Below are 17,242 nucleotides of genomic sequence, written 5' to 3'. Positions count from 1 at the left end.
GTCGATGTAGGATCAGCAAATGTGCTGTCCATCTGTAGATGGGGAACGTATGCTATACGTCTCAGTCTGTAGGAGGGAATTTTATGATGTCCTGAACGCTCATCACGAGCATTTCGGAATGCATGATTTATTGAGTGTTCGAGGAGCGCTGTGGTGAGTGCCTTCGACATGTGGCGAAATCAAGGTGAAACTATGTCCAGACGTCATGGGGTTGGGTGGCCATCCCTAATTACATTCTCGAATGTTGTAGGCCGGGCAGACTGGTAGAACGCGATAGATGGTGCAGGCTACAAGTGTGTCTGAACACACAGTGCCCTCAAGACTCCTAACAGTGTGCCGCTGCAGCTGACACCCCATACATTTGCCAATGTTAACACCATGACATCATCAACTATGACTGAAATGGGCACATTAGTAGCTCCTGGGCACCTATGCTGTGGGACAGAGAGAAACTGGCGCTGGTTCCATTGTGCTCTAGGGAAATTCACCTTAACATTCATAGGTCCAGTAGAGATTGTTCAATGCACCACGATGGCCAATAAGTAATATACACTTGTTTCAGACCACATACTCCTCTTCATGAGGATCATGTTTCACGATGGCAGTGGCGTTTTTCAACAAGGTAATGCACCATATCACAATGAATGGGAGTGAGGGAGTATTTCAAGGAACAGAGTGGCGAGTTTCAAATCATGTGCTGGTCCCACAACTCACCAGATGGAAATGCAATCGAACACATCTGGGATGTGCCTCGACGTGGCATAAGAGCTCATTCCTACAGTGAGGAATTATTGGGAATTAGGTGCCTTGTGTGGGCAGTGTGGCGCCAATTCCCTTCCAGACCATGATGTGTCACTGCTGCTATCCATTGCAAAGTTGGACATATCAGGTATTACATAGGTGATTATAATGTTCTGGCTGATGAGTGTTTTAGTCCTTAGTAGGAGTTTTCATTTAGTCTACTGGTTACTGGTTTTGGTACACAGTACCACCTCAGGACTTCCTCTGCCATTCTCTCGGGAAACTACTAGGTATCTCAAATATGCCAAGCTTGTTTTTCTCTTATTTCCTTTTATTTTGAACATTATAATATGGTATGTCTAAAATATAAGATTTTCACTGTCCCTATTTCTGTCTACTAGTATGCTCCAACATTTATATGGATATCGAAGTGGTGCTCTACGTAGTGGCATTCGTTATTTCAAATCATCTTACCTAATTTTACTATTTTATTTTACATATTGCTATTAACACAACAATGAGAACTGATACTGTAATTGCAGTAATAAACAATATAACTCTTACAACTATTGAAAGCTTCTATTAATACTACATCACCATGAATTTTCTCTAGAAGCTACAACTACTACTGTTACTACTATGTTATTACTGGCACTTGTTACTAATATTAACACTAATACAAATACTTATACTTCAGTTATAAAAGATAACATTATATTTTCTGACTCAGACAGAAAGGTTACTAGCTTACTGCCTTGTATAGCTTTGCTCTTTCCATGTATAGTAGTCTAAGGTGGACGCACATACACACGCAATATATTAGAAGGTGGGGTCAAATAAAAGCAGCCAGAGATTAGAGTTCTATAGTACAAAGCAATAAAACAGAGGAAAGTAAATGCGGTACTAAGATGACTATATCAGCTGTTGAAAATGACCACCATTCATCTCTTGATGCTTTTGGGCCCTGGTCGGTAGGTTGCTGAAGGCGGATCGAAGGTTGGATGCTTGAACTGCTGCAGTCTCATCTGGAGTGTTCTGCTGCAGTTCTTGATGACTGTGAGGGTTGTTGTGATTGACTCTGCTCTTGAGGGCTCTCGTGCAGTGTAATAATACACTGACAGATCAGGTGACAAACGTGGCCAGGTAGGGTCCCAACCAGGCTGACCTCTGCTAACAACTGTGAATCATGAAATTGTGTATCTGTGATCAAAGGTTCGGCTTGCTGTATGACCAGTTGCTCCATCTTCTTGGAAGTAACTGAACACCTTTCCCTCCTCCGTTAATGCTGCCACAAATAGCTCCAAAATGTTGGCAATGTGATGGGCCAAAGTCAGCAGCTGATTGAAGAAGGAGAAACCAATAATGCTGCGTGCAGACTTTGCACACCAAAATCCAACCTTATGATCGTGCAAAGGTGTTTCGTGGAAGTTCTGCTGATTCTCTGCTACCCAGGACCTGTGATTCTGTTAGTTGACGTAACAGCTCAGCTGAAATTAGTCTCCATCAGACATAAAGAAAAGATCCATGTCCAAGCCACTCATTGTTATCTCAGTGAATGGAGATTCACAAATGTGGAGGTGCTTAGGAGCATCTGCTGGTTTTAATGCATGACCAACAGACATGCGATAGGGATATACAGGGTGGTCCATTGATAGTGGTCAGGCCAAATATCTCACGAAATAAGCATCAAACGGAAACACTACAAAGAGAGATAGTCGTCTAGCTTGAACAGGGGAAACCAGATGGCAATATGGTTGGCCCGTTAGATGCCGCTGCCATAGGTCAAACGGATATCAACTGCGTATTTTTAAATAGTAATCCACATTTTTTATTACAAGTTAATGTAGTACGTAAAGAAATATCAATGTTTTAGGTGGACCACTTTTTTCGTTTTGTGATAGATGGCGCTGTAATAGTCACAAACGTACTAGTACGTGGTATCACGTAACATTCCGCCAGTGCGGACGGTATTTGCTTCGTCATGCAGTACCCATCTTAAAATGGACCGTTTACGAATCGCGGAAATGATCGATATCTTGTTGATATATGGCTCTTGTGAGCAAAATGCCAAATGGGCGTGTGCTATGAATCCTGCTCGGTATCCTGGACGAAATTATCCAAGTGTCTGGACCGTTCGCCGGATAGTTAGCTTACGTTATTTAAGGAAAGTGTTCAGCCACATGTGAAACGTCAACTTCGACCTGTAACAAATGATGCTGCCCAAGTAGGTGTTTTAGCTGCTGTCGCGGCTATTCCGCATATCAGTAGCAGACCAATTGCGCGAGAATCGGGAATCTCTAAAACGTCGGAGTTGAGAATGCTACATCAACACCGATTGCACCCGTTCCATATTTCTGTCCACCAGGAATTGCATGGCGACGACTTTGAACGTCTTGTACAGTTCTGCCACTGGGCACAAGAGAAATTACGGGATGATACTACAAGATGTTTCACTGTATTACAGAATGGCGATGTACTTCCAACATTATGGATGTCTGGCACATAGCTCGCGTACGGTTGAAGCGGTATTGAATAGCATACTTCATGACACCCCCCCATGAACCATAGACCTTGCCGTTGGTGGGGAGGCTTGCGTGCCTCAGCGATACAGATAGCCGTACCGTAGGTACAACCACAACGGAGGGGTATCTGTTTAGAGGCCAGACAAACATGTGGTTCCTGAAGAGGGGCAGCAGCCTTTTCAGTAGTTGCAAGGGCAGCAGTCTGGATGATTGACTGATCTGGCCTTGTAACAATAACAAAAACGGCCTTCCTGTGCTGGTACTGCGAGCAGCTGAAAGCAAGGGGAAACTACGGCCGTAGTGTTTCCCGAGGGCATCCAGCTTTACTGTATGATTAAATGATGATGGCGTCCTCTTGGATAAAATATTCCGGAGGTAAAATAGTCCCCCATTCGGATCTCCGGGCGGGGACTACTCAAGAGGATGTCGTTATCAGGAGAAAGAAAACTGGCGTTCTACGGATCGGAGCGTGGAATGTCAGATCCCTTAATCGGGCAGGTTGGTTAGAAAATTTGAAAAGGGAAATGGATAGGTTAAAGTTAGATATAGTGGGAATTAGTGAAGTTCGGTGGCAGGAGGAACAAGACTTCTGATCAGGTGACTACAAGGTTATAAACACAAAGTCAAATAGGGGTAATGCAGGAGTAGGCTTAATAATGAATAGGAAAATAGGAACGCGGGTAAGCTACTACAAACAGCATAGTGGACGCATTATTGTGGCCAAGATAGATACGAAGCCCACACCTACTACAGTAGTACAAGTTTATATGCCAACTAGCTCTGCAGATGACGAAGAAATTGAAGAAATGTATGATGAAATAAAAGAAATTATTCAGATAGTGAAGGGAGACGAAAATTTAATAGTGATGGGTGACTGGAATTCGAATGTAGCAAAAGGGAGAGAAGGAAACGTAGTAGGTGAATATGGATTGGGGCTAAGAAATGAAAGAGGAAGCCGCCTGGTAGAATTTTGCACAGAGCACGACTTAATCATAGTTAACACTTGGTTTAAGAATCATGATAGAAGGTTGTATACATGGAAGAACCCTGGAGATACTAAAAGGTATCAGATAGATTATATAATGGTAAGACAGAGATTTAGGAACCAGGTTTTAAATTGTAAGACATTTCCAGGGGCAGATGTGGACTCTGACCACAATTTATTGGTTATGACCTGTAGATTAAAACTGAAGAAACTGCAAAATGGTGGTAATTTAAGGAGATGGGACCTGGATAAACTGAAAGAACCAGAGGTTGTACAGAGTTTCAGGGAGAGCATAAGGGAACAATTAACAGGAATGGGGGAAAGAAATTCAGTAGCAGAAGAATGGGTAACTCTGAGGGATAAAATAGTGAAGGCAGCAGAGGATCAAATAGGTAAAAAAACGAGGGCTAGTAGAAACCCTTGGGTAACAGAAGAAATATTGAATTTAATTGATGAAAGGAGAAAATATAAAAATGCAGTAAATGAAGCAGGCACAAAGGAATACAAACGTCTCAAAAATGAGATCGACAGGAAGTGCAAAATGGCAAAGCAGGGATGGCTAGAGGACAAATGTGTAGAGGCTTATCTCACTAGGGGTAAGATAGATACTGCCTACAGGAAAATTAAAGAGACCTTTGGAGATAAGAGAACCACTTGTATGAACATCAAGAGCTCAGATGGAAACCCAGTTCTAAGCAAAGAAGGGAAAGCAGAAATGTGGAAGGAGTATATAGAGGGTCTATACAAGGGCGATGTACTTGAGGACAATATTATGGAAATGGAAGAGGATGTAGGTGAAGATGAAATGGGAGATACGATACTGCCTGAAGAGTTTGACAGAGCACTGAAAGACCTAAGTCGAAACAAGGCCCCGGGAGTAGACAACATTCCATTAGAACTACTGATGGCCTTGGGAGAACCAGTCATGACAAAACTCTACCATCTGGTATATGGAAATGTCGTGTGGCTAGGGCCTCCCGTCGGGTAAACCGTTCGCCTGGTGCAGGTCTTTCGATTTGACGCCTCTTCGGCGACCTGCGTGTCGATGGGGAAGAAATGATGATGATTAGGACAACACAACACCCAGTCCCTGACTGGAGAAAATTTCCGACCCAGCCGGGAATCGAACCCGGGCACTTAGGATTGACAGTCTGTCACGCTGACCACTCAGTACCGGGGCGGACTACCATCTAGTGAGCAAGATGTATGAAACAGGCGAAATACCGACAGACTTCAAGAAGAATATAATAGTTCCAATCCCAAAGAAAGTAGGTGTTGACAGATGTGAAAATTACCCAACCATCAGTTGAATAAGTCACAGCTGCAAAATACTAACGCGAATTCTTTACAGACGAATGGAAAGACTGGTAGAAGCCACCTCGGGGAAGATCAGTTTGGATTCCATAGAAATGTTGAAACACGTGAGGCAATACTAACCTTACGACTTATCTTAGAAGAAAGATTAAGAAAAGGCAAACCTACGTTTCTAGCATTTGTAGACTTAGAGAAAGCTTTTGACAATGTTAACTGGAATACTCTCTTTCAAATTCTGAAGGTGGCAGGGGTAAAATACAGGGAGCGAAAGGCTATTTACAATTTGTACAGAAACCAGATGGCAGTTATAAGAGTCGAGGGGCATGAAAGGGAAGCAGTGGTTAGGAAAGGAGTGAGACAGGGTTGTAGCCTCTCCCCGATGTTATTCAATCTGTATATTGAGCAAGCAGTAAAGGAAACAAAAGAAAAATTCGGAGTAGGTACTAAAATTCATGGAGAAGAAGTAAAAACTTTGAGGTTCGCCGATGACATTGTAATTCTGTCCGAGACAGCAAAGGACTTGGAAGAGCAGTTGAACGGAATGGACAGTGTCTTGAAAGGAGGGTATAAGATGAACATCAACAAAAGCAAAACGAGGATAATGGAATGTAGTCAAATTAAATCGGGTGATGCTGAGGGAATTAGATTAGGAAATGAGACACTTAAAGTAGTAAAGGAGTTTTGCTATTTAGGGAGTAAAATAACTGATGATGGTCGAAGTAGAGAGGATATAAAATGTAGACTGGCAATGGCAAGGAAATCTTTTCTGAAGAAAAGAAATTTGTTAACATTGAGTATAGATTTAAGTGTCAGGAAGTCGTTTCTGAAAGTATTTGTATGGAGTGTAGCCATGTATGGAAGTGAAACATGGACGATAACTAGTTTGGACAAGAAGAGAATAGAAGCTTTCGAGATGTGGTGCAACAGAAAAATGCTGAAGATAAGGTAGGTAGATCACGTAATTAATGAAGAGGTATTGAATAGGTTGGGAAGAAGAGAAGTTTGTGGCACAACTTGACTAGAAGAAGGGATCGGTTGGTAGGACATGTTTTGAGGCATCAAGGAATCACAAATTTAGCATTGAAGAGCAGCGTGGAGGGTAAAAATCGTAGAGGGAGACCAAGAGATGAATACACTAAGCAGATTCCGAAGGATGTAGGTTGCAGTAAGTACTGGGAGATGAAGAAGCTTGCAAAGGATAGAGTAGCATGGAGAGCTGCGTCAAACCAGTCTCAGGACTGAAGACCTTAACAACAACAACTTCATGACAGGTGGATTGATCGTCGAAGCACTACCCCATGGCCCGCACGTTCACCGGATGTGACGTCCCCCGGATTTCTTTCTGTGGGGAAAGTTGATAGATATTTGCTATCGTGATCCACCGACAACGCCTAACAACATGCGTCATCGCATTGTCAATGCATGCGCAAACATTACGGAAGGCGAACTACTCGCTGTTGAGAGGAATGTCGTTACACGTATTGTCAAATGCATTGAGGTTGACGGACATCATTTTGAGCATTTACTGCATTAATGTGGTATTTACAGGTAATCATGCTGTAACAGCATGCGTTTTCAGAAATGATGAGTTCACAAATGTACATGTATCGCATTGGAGCAACCGCAATAAAATGTTTAAACGTACTTACGTTCTGTATTTTATTTTTAAAAAAACACCTGTTGCGAACTGTTCAGCTAAAATTGTGAGCCATATGTCTGTGACCATTACAGCGATATCACAAAGTGAAAAAAGTGGCCTAACTAAAACGTTCATATTGCTTTACGTACTACACGAATATGTAATAAAAAATGGGGGTTCCTATTTAAAAAAACACGCAGTTGATATCCGTTTGACCTATGGCAGAGCCATCTAGCGGACCAACCATAGCGCCATCTGGTTTCCCCCTTCAAACTAGACAAGTTTTTTCATTTGACGCTTATTTTGTGAGATATTTGGCCCAGTCAATCAATGGACCACCCTGAATATGCAGGTCTGCGTAATCAGTGTGAAATCCTGGTCTCTTGTGACAGGTGTTGGAATGATTTGGTAGGTCTCTGCAACATTTTCTGGCGCACTGCAGCATTGTTTTGTGATGTGCAGGGGAGTTTAGGCATTTTTTTTTACTGCTTCAAAACAGATCCTGTTTGACATCAATTTCGGATTAAGCGTTGCATGATACTCGTTGCAGACACTTTAACACCACTAAATTTCGCAGAAAACAACTGACCACACCGTTTCCATGACTTCGTTCTCACATAACTTTTCACAACGAACACCTGCTGCTCCACCGTGAGTACCATCGCCCCCTTTGCTCTGCTCCACTCACACTGGCACAGCCCGCACTACAGTCTGAACTGATGTGGATCTCGTGGTGGATCACATGGCGTGCATGTCACAGGGTGTGGCTATATGCATATATTCACGTGCAATCGCATTCATTCTCCCAGGCCACTTTCATTTGCTCCACCCTGTACTAACAGAAGTATCTAAGGTCTCTCTAGGTTTGAAGCCAGATTGGCCACGCTATCATATCCGGAAATATCTTACTGCCTCGAGACAGCATTGCAACCAATCAAAGTGTATCACTTGTATTTCACTCATTTTTATAATCTTCTTAGATACACTCGTGGTCAACTCCCTTAACACTTTTGTTATTGGACCAGCCAATCGTAGTAATTTATTGTTTTGTTCACAGTCCCTAAGACCATGAGCATGTCTTCCTCGTCCCTGCATTGGTGTCAGAGGCCACTAGCAGATGGGCTATGGAATTATTCAGCCACGTGTAGCTGTCATTACTACCAACACAGAAAAGACTTCTATTGGAGTGGTTCTGTCAATATAATGCATAGACTACTCGCATTACAGCAATGAATCACATTTTGTACTGGCCCAGATGAGCATCGTCAGGCACTAACGCGGCGACCTTGGTCGCATTCCTTCTGTTTTCTGGAGACATGCAGCAGTGTTACTTCTGGGGTCATGGTATGTGGATCCACTGGCTATGACCTCAGCTCAAGACTAATAGTGACTGAGGACGCTGTCGGCACAATGGTATGCCACTGCCATCCCATGTCCCTGCTTGCTACCTCTCATGCAACAGTATTGTGACATCAACAATCAACAGGAAAATGCTCACCCACACATGGGATGTATCTCCATAAATTGTCTGCATGATGATGAAATACCCCCATGTCCCGAAAGACATTCAGATCTAACATGTCGGGTGTCAATCCATCGCAGTGCTAGTAACTGCGATATCAAGGACGAGTTGCAATGGTTATGGCTCACTTTCCCTCAGGAGAAGATAAAATGACTTTAAGATTTACTTCCCAACAGAACCAACGCATGTGTCCAGGTAAGTGTGGTTGCAATGCCAAACTATAAATGGGTTCATACCACTAAGTTCTGTGTAAATTTGACTCGATTTTTCAATGACTGATACAATGTCACATATTGTATCAACATGTGAAGTATCATTTCGTTTCGTCAGCCCTTCCGAATACTTCAGTTCTTGTTGATGCAATGTATATTTAAACATAAACTCTACATCAAGCGATGTTCATAGTCTTACGTGGAGGTTATCTTTCCAGTCTTACATGCTTCACTTTTTCCAGACTCTACCTTTCTCTTTTGCAGCTGATAAAGTCCATAAATTTATGTTCATGTATGATACTCATATAGCAATGCACCAGCAACCTACTTCCACATCCATTCCCTTCCAGATTAATTTGGGAGATATATAACCAACAATGAAACTAGAAACTCCATCCACTACATTAATATATACAGATACTTTGGAAAAGAATTTTAGCTTAGGAAGCAATCCCCATACTACCACACTGAATGAACATAATACAAAGAAAGATGTTGATATCGATTAAAACAATAAGTTTACTGTTAACCATTGCCATCTCTGCTTTTTAGAAACAAAAATTCGATTTTTTCGCCATAACACTTCGCTAACGCCACCCTCCTCTAATTTGTTTAAAGATATGCTTATGTAGTGACAGAACTCACGAGATGCCACAGACGGGTGTTGAGTGGGGATTTATGGTCTGCACAGCTGTGACGAGGGTCCGGCCTCAATCGCTGTGCTCACTGTGTGGCTGTATATTGGGGGTTGGTCCTGCTGTGTCCAGTGGCTGGCCCACAGTGCAGATGTAGACTGTTCCGATACATGTATTAAGACAGAGACCACTGGGCAGCTGTCCATCCACAGATAATGGGACCAATACAGCCAAAGGCAACTGTGGGTCTGCTAATCCACTAAGATAAATGACTTACTAGTGAGACAATCAGTTTACACGCTCTCCTGAGTTCCTCATACTAGCAGTTTAACATCCCAAGCTACAGTCACTCAGAAGTTAGAATGGCAAAACTTTCAAAAGTATTTAATTTGCTGCTATGTCCATCAGATGGTGTTCGTAGGACATATGGTACAGACTGGGCAGTAGGGGGAACATACGGTAAATATGATGACAGATACTTCTGAAATGACTGGGGAAGGAAATTCAGAGAAAAATGGAGAACAATATTTGTCATATTACGAAGCTACTGCAGTAAAAATTTAACTTCCATTAAAACCTTTATCACAGAATTGAAACTTCGGCCAATAGATTTATTTGATTCACACTGGCCAATGAGCACCCACACGAAACAGGTGAACATTGAATAGTACCTGACTGGGAGGCTGAACGAGTCCATGAGTATGATCAGTAAAATAAGCAGACACAATAATTGTATAATATATATTTACGCCTAAGTGCTGATCACAGGTTGTCACTCACTGAAATCAAGAATTTCGTTTCGTTACTGTGTTCAGTGTAATGATATTTATCAGACTGTGACTGGTGTGTGTGTGTGTGTGTGTGTTATATTAGTGCTTAATTATTTAAATATAAGTGCAATGCACAGACAAAAGAACTATGCTACATATGCCAGTTGATGGAAGTTTGTATGCAGTGTGATAACCTGTGAAAAAGTTGTGGCTGGTGTTTGGACAATGTGGAATTTACAAGTGGTGCTTATGAAGCAAGTGTTGTGATGGAAAAAGACAAGTATTTCAAGAGCCGTGCAAACCATGCTACATGTAGCAGTGGTGTTTAATGGCAGTAACTTTTGGGAGATCCGTGTATCAAATGAGAACTACTGAAGATGTGGCAGTTTTTAGTTTTGCCAGTTGTAGTTTTGTTCTGTGTGTGTGTGTGTGTGTGTGTGTGTGTGTGTGTGTGTGTGTGTGTTGGTTAACGTTTGTGATTTCTCATGAAGAAACTGGGCAATGAATTTACCATTGACATAAAAAGAGAGGCTTCATGTATATGCATGTAACGTGGATGGATACTTGTGTGAAGTGGTTGTCATGGCAAGCAATGCAATAGTGTATATAGCTTTACGTAATGAAGAAGATACTGGTTAGGTTTTGTGACATGCACCCGATTTAAGTTAAGAAGTGCGTTTCCAACTTTCCTTCTAAATAATTCAGATAGAATTACGTATTTAAAGTTAATATGTAAACAATAGGCATCTTAAAAACATAGCTGTGGCGATAAGCAGTTTCATTCAAACATTAATTTTCGTTTATAATTATGGGATACACTTCTGTAAGAATAAAAATAAATGAGAAATGAATCACTGAGTGTACGGATTATTATCTGAAGGATATGAATTCCAGTTTTGAAGCAGCTCAGTAAGTAGTGCATAAATATTCAGACATATCTAACAATAAAAGTAATTTATGATAATTACTTGTCGCTAGCATTGTAGTGAGTATTTATAATGTGATATGTTGATAACAAAGAATAGAAGGATCTAAAGATCTCTTTCATTTTGACGTGGTTAGCAATGGACCAATAACTGGGACAGGTCAGATAAGGAAACCCCTAAGCTCTAGCAGAAGAAAACACTGCAGGACTAATCTTTACCAAAGCCACAGGGAAAATTAAGCAAAGACTGGTCAGTAGATATTTGACAGACCCTTCTCTAAGAGCCAAGAACGGAGTATTCACACAAAAAGCGCCTTCCTTTGTGTGTTGCACAAGCTAGTGCACTGAAGTATGGCAATATCACGAGAAACAACAGACTAGAAGTGGGAAGGAAATGTGAAGGAAGACAGAGCTTTATGCGGAACTGCCTGAAGCGGCAGAGCTGTTGTGAAACCCTGTCGCCTTTCTTGTGAGGTGGTCATGTAGTGTTTAAGAATTGTGTTTTTATATCACCTTCTTTAAGAGAGATGTTCCATATATGCTCCGATTGAGAATGACAACATTTTCCTTAGAGCATAGTAAGCTTAAAAAATCTTATTTCTAATACCCCTCGAATACTTCGTTAGAGTTAATGAATTTTGTTACAGAACTTGTCAGCGAATCCCACATATATATCTAGAACGTAAAAGGGAGATACACAACACAAAAGACTGTTGTACTGATATGGGTGTAGCGACTAACGTGACTGACTACTCCACTACCACGAATATTTCAAGATTTACAAAATGAGAAAATCACTAACTGGGAATTGAAAATACGTTGCTGCCCACCTTGAACTGTGCTGCAACAGACACCTGGCTGAAATTGAGTTACAAGTTCGTGGCGTACTCTATAGGTAATGCTAGAATATAATATGGGATCAGCCGACCATTAGCCTTGATGACAGCTCCTACTCACGCCGGCATACGTTGAATCAGGTGCTGGGAGGCTTCTTGGGGAATGGCAGCCCATATTTCAAGGAGTGGTGCACTGAGGAGAGGTGTCGTTGTCAGTCGGCAAGGCCTGGCACGAAGTTGGTGTTCCAAAACATCACAAGATGTTCTGTAGGATTCAGGTCAGGGCTCTGTGCAGGCCAGTCCATTACAGGGATGTTTATGCTGTGTAACCACTCCGGCACAGGCTGTGCGTTATGATCAGGTGCTTGATCAGGTTGAAAGATGCAATCTCCGTACACGAATTGCTCTTCATCATAACTGCCTCCGAATTTTACTGTTGGCACTACACACACTGGCAAATAACTTACACCAAGGATTCGCCACACCCACTCCCTGCCATCGGATGGCAACATTTTGTACCGTGATTCGTCACTGTATCCACTACAAGTACAATGAAAGTTAGGCGGGAGGTGACAAAACTGGGATTTCATGGTCTAACGGCTGCTCTTAAGCCACACATCACGAAGGTAAATGCCTGGTGTAAGAAGCGAAAGCATTGGACGATTGAGCAGTGAAAAAACGTCGTGTGGAGTGACCAATCATGGTACACAATGTGTCAATCGGATGGCAGGGTGTGGGTATGGCGAATGCCCTGTGAACGCTCTCTGCCAGCATGTGTAGTGCCAACAGTAAAATTCAGAGGCGGTGGTTTTATGATATGGTCGTATTTGTCATGGAGGATGCTTGCACCCCTTGTTGTTTTGCGTGGCACTATCACAGCACAGTCCTACATTCATGTTTTAAGCGCCCTCTTGTTTCCAACTGTTCAAGACCAGTTGGGGGATGGCGATTACATCTTTCAACATGATCGAGCACCTGTTCATAATGCATGGGCTGTGGCCGAGTGGTTGCATGACAGTAGCGTCTTTGTGAAGGACTGGCCCACACAGGGTCCTGACCTGAACGCTACAGAACACATCTGGGATATATTGGAACGCCAGCTTCGTGCCAGGTCTCACCGACCAACATCGATACCTCTCTTCAGTGCAGCACTCCGTGTAGAATGAGCTGCCATTCCCCAAAGGACCATCTAGCACCTGATTGAACGTATGGCTGCGAGAGTGAAAGCTGAGATCAAGGCTAAGGGTGGACCAACACCACACTGAATTCCAGCACTACCGATGGAGGGCTTCATTGAATTTGTAAGTCATTTTCATCCAGGCGTCTGGATACATTTGATCACATAGTTTATACAAGAAAATGGATATCAGTAGTAGTGTATTTTACTGCGCATGCACATCTAATTAAACTTTGTGGTGAACATTGTAGGCCTGGCAGTACACACACTTATCGCTGTGTAACGTGGAATTGTGACTTGTCTCACGCTCACCTGGTGTCTGTCGGTGTCTCTGCAATCAGGCGAACCAACTCCACAACAGTTCGTGTGTCGTTGACTACAGCCTCAGCCCAGCCCTGCGTCGCCATCACGTGGAGCAAGTGGGCCTTTATAAAGGCGACGGCGGCCTGCTTCAGCCTGTTGGCGGAATGCCTAATCGCGATAACACCTGCAGCTGCCGCAGTCTCGACAGACAGCTGGGCGACCACCTGTTGCTCACAGTGCGCTTTCAGTACCGACAGGCCGTATACGTCGGCGGCGACCAGCAGCTTTGGGGCCATGCTGGGCAGCTGGGGCACCTGCAGGGTGTAGAGGTATGCCAGCACCTGGCGCAGCACAGGGCCCTCTGTGTCCGAGAGTGTGAGCTGGCTGCTGCTGCTGGCTTCTAAGGTGAGACGGCGGAGCATGCCCGCAAACACGGCGCTCCTGGCGGCCAAGACAGCCCTGTGCGCCACCAGCCGCGTGTCCCCGGCCAGCAGAGTCACCACAGCGCCGTCCCCGGCGTCCAACAGGTCTCCCAGATCCACGGCCGTGGCTTCCTCAGCCTCCTGAACTAGTCCCACTGTCAGCGATTCTGGAACACAGTTTCCCAAATGTTGGAAAAATTGGGAGTGGCTGTCAGTGCAGAGTTAATCAATGCCACAATTTAAAGGCATTTCTAAAGCTGCTATCAGGATAACATTTACACCCAACATAGATTATAGTGTGTAGATGAAGGAAATAATACTTTTGAAAATCTATTACATCTCCTTTTAAAACTTCCCTATTTGCTTGTACAAAATGTCACAGAAGGAATAGAGGCCTCTTTCTACAATTACATGCTCAAAGTATCAAAATGAATATCTAGCACAAAACTAAGAGCATACATTGTTCAACACCCAGTCCCGATTTCTCCAGTTATTTAAGAAAACAATGATATTTCATGCCTGAAATCTGTATCCCTCTGTCCTTAACTGCTATACCAGCATGTTTCTCTCTAGGAACTGATACAGGGGATCAAGTAACTGCTGTCACAGTCTGGAATGACTTTCTAGAAACGGGACATAGAGGTGGCAGGCATAGCTAGATGGCAACTTCTGACATATTCCAATATGACAACACCCAACATTTTGTAGGGTAGTGGTATAACGCCCCCCCCCCTCCCAATGGACAAAATTAAATTTTATGAGGAGTACAAATAACTGTGCCTAATTGCGTTTCGCTCACAATATTAAATTATTTCTAAAAGATCATGTTTATCATGACTATTTCGCAAAAATTTGTAGCTATTACATAATTTATCATCAATAAATTTTTATTTTCAAATAATAGAAGTAATGAGTGACACAATGTGGTGCATGCAACAGCTTGTCAAACGAATGTATGAACTTCATCTTCCACACATAATCCTCCTGCTGCACACAATAGTTTTCACTTTGTACCATGATGGAGAAATCGAGACATATAGATTACATATGCTTCAATATCTCATAAAATTTCTAGCAAATGACCAGAAATTTCGTCATCACTCACTTCATAATAATAAATGAAAAAAATATTAAACTTCAACTCAACACTTACTATGTAATCGCTACTATTGTAGTGTAAGATGTGTACACTACTTTATTTTTATTATTATTTGTGGCACCTAGTCAGACACAAAGCGTTGGCAAGTTAAAATCGTTCGATATCTGACACTGCAGAAGTAAGGAGTCCAGCAATCAAGTGATTCAGAAATAGTAAGTAGAGTGCACGAATTTTCACTTGATTGATTTTAAGTAAAGCTGCAGGGTGAGGGTGACGCAAGTGTCAATAGAGATAGAAGTGGTGTAGAGGAAACAAGTGCATAACTTCACTGCAGACAGTTAACTTCCATTTTTGAGTAGTCTTAGACGCAATGAGAAAGGCTACATCATTACAAATAAGAAGTACCAATTGTATAATTACATTAGTCTGAGGTTTAATAAAACATCTACAAAAGCTAAGTATCATTTATCTTTCGTCACTTTCAAAATAAAAGTTTTCAAAGGAAATATTCTTCTTAGTGGAGTTTAGTTAATCGCTAAGGATGATGACTTGGTGTGTGTGTTTGGGTGTTTGGGTGGCTGGGAGGGGAAGGGGGAAGTGGAGCTCTAGCTAGTGTCTGTTTGCACTCTGGGATAATGCTCTCAGAAAGGTTGGGAGCCATTACTGTAGGGGGATATGTCAAAGCCAGTCATAGAGAATATGCCATCTTTTCAACGCACATTCTTTCCATCATTTCGTAATTGATGTCACCCTACCAAATTGTTGCAGATGGTACTGATAACTGACCTTTGTTGTTGTAAGTTCTTCATTACAAGCTGTAATTAGCGCTGAAAATAGTCGCAGTCCCAGTTACTACGTTAGACGATCGGGGTGATCCTTTAAATGACGTTTTAAATTACTATTATTTATTGCAGCTATTTTTTATCAGCTAGCTCTGAAAATCTGAGAAACAAGGAAGCCCTGGGAAAGACAACATTCCAGCTGAATTTGTCGAATCTGGAATAATTTAAATTAGAAATCTGTTAAATACTCCCTTGTGTAACATACAGGAACAGGGGAAATTGCCCTCAGACTCTAGAGAAACATTATACGATATTTAGTCTTGTCTTAAAATACAAAAATTACCGATGTTTTAGCTTAGTCGTGAATGCCACATCAAATAAAAGCTTTCTCTTTCTTTGAACAATTGACACACGATTATCAGAAAGTCAGTTTGGATTCGGAAAAAAACCGAAGAATCCAAGAAGGAGTAATATCTTTAAACTTAATTTTAAACTGTAAATAAATAGCTTTTGTAGATATACAGGAAATGTTTCATGATGTAAAATGGCCAAATAAAGTTTGAGGTACAGAAGAGAGTAGGAATATGCATAGAGAGTGATATGTTATGTGGAAGCTGTATAAAAAAGGAGAGGACTTCTATTGGAGTGCAGGTTCTACACATATTCATGAATGAAACCGGCAAGGTAGTGTACTATAAACAATTATCTTTAATCTATTCAACAAACACGTACTTAGGAAGGGGGAGTAATGTTACATATAGTATACAGGAGAATAGAGCAGGTATGAATGGCACAGCTGTTTTATCTGAAAGTGAATCCAATCTAGGCCCATGCCAGTGCCTCCTGGGTACACCAGAGCCAGAATGCGGTCCCCAGAATGCTCCTCCAGAACATCAAACACTTCCCTGCTTCGAAGGGGTCCAGCACTATGTTGTATGAATACATCTTATCGAAATGATCGTAACTTTGGATAATCGTGATGATATCATCTTCCAAAACCTTTACGTACCGTTCGGTAGTCACCAAAAGAATATTGCACTGATTATTCCGTGACTGGAGACTGCACACCACACAGTGCTCCGTTGAGGGTGAAAGACTTCTCGATCACCGAATGCGCAGTCTCAGTCCACCAAATGCGTCAATTTCGCTTATTGACGAACACATCCAAGTGGATTTGGGCTTAACCGCGAAACGAAACCATATTCACATAAAAGTACTGTTCGTCAATTCTGCAGACAACAGTGTAGGCGAAACACGACTGCTGTTCCATGGCCCTCGAGCTTAAAGGTTGAGAAGCTTGAATTTTGTATGGGAAAAGATGCAGGTCTTCAACAGCTACATGTCGCAGTGCCTCCCAG

The 17,242-nt window shown here is 42.2% G+C and overlaps 1 protein-coding gene across 2 annotated transcripts in view; it reads right to left on the bottom strand.

Moving 5' to 3' along the window:
- LOC126426815 (serine/threonine-protein phosphatase 6 regulatory ankyrin repeat subunit B-like) overlaps window positions 1–17,242 on the bottom strand; it is an 81,889-nt gene that overhangs the window by 27,987 nt on the left and 36,660 nt on the right. For both annotated transcript variants that reach the window (XM_050088823.1, XM_050088824.1), the window contains exon 3: window positions 13,591–14,170. In XM_050088823.1, the coding sequence (XP_049944780.1) occupies window positions 13,591–14,170 (580 nt within the window). The remainder of the gene's footprint in view (window positions 1–13,590; window positions 14,171–17,242) is intronic.

This window comes from Schistocerca serialis, chromosome 11 (genome assembly GCF_023864345.2).
Source record: "Schistocerca serialis cubense isolate TAMUIC-IGC-003099 chromosome 11, iqSchSeri2.2, whole genome shotgun sequence".
Classification (NCBI taxonomy): domain Eukaryota; kingdom Metazoa; phylum Arthropoda; class Insecta; order Orthoptera; family Acrididae; genus Schistocerca; species Schistocerca serialis.
The sequence above is the reverse complement of the archived record's forward strand: the minus strand, read 5'-3'. Positions and strand labels throughout refer to the sequence as shown.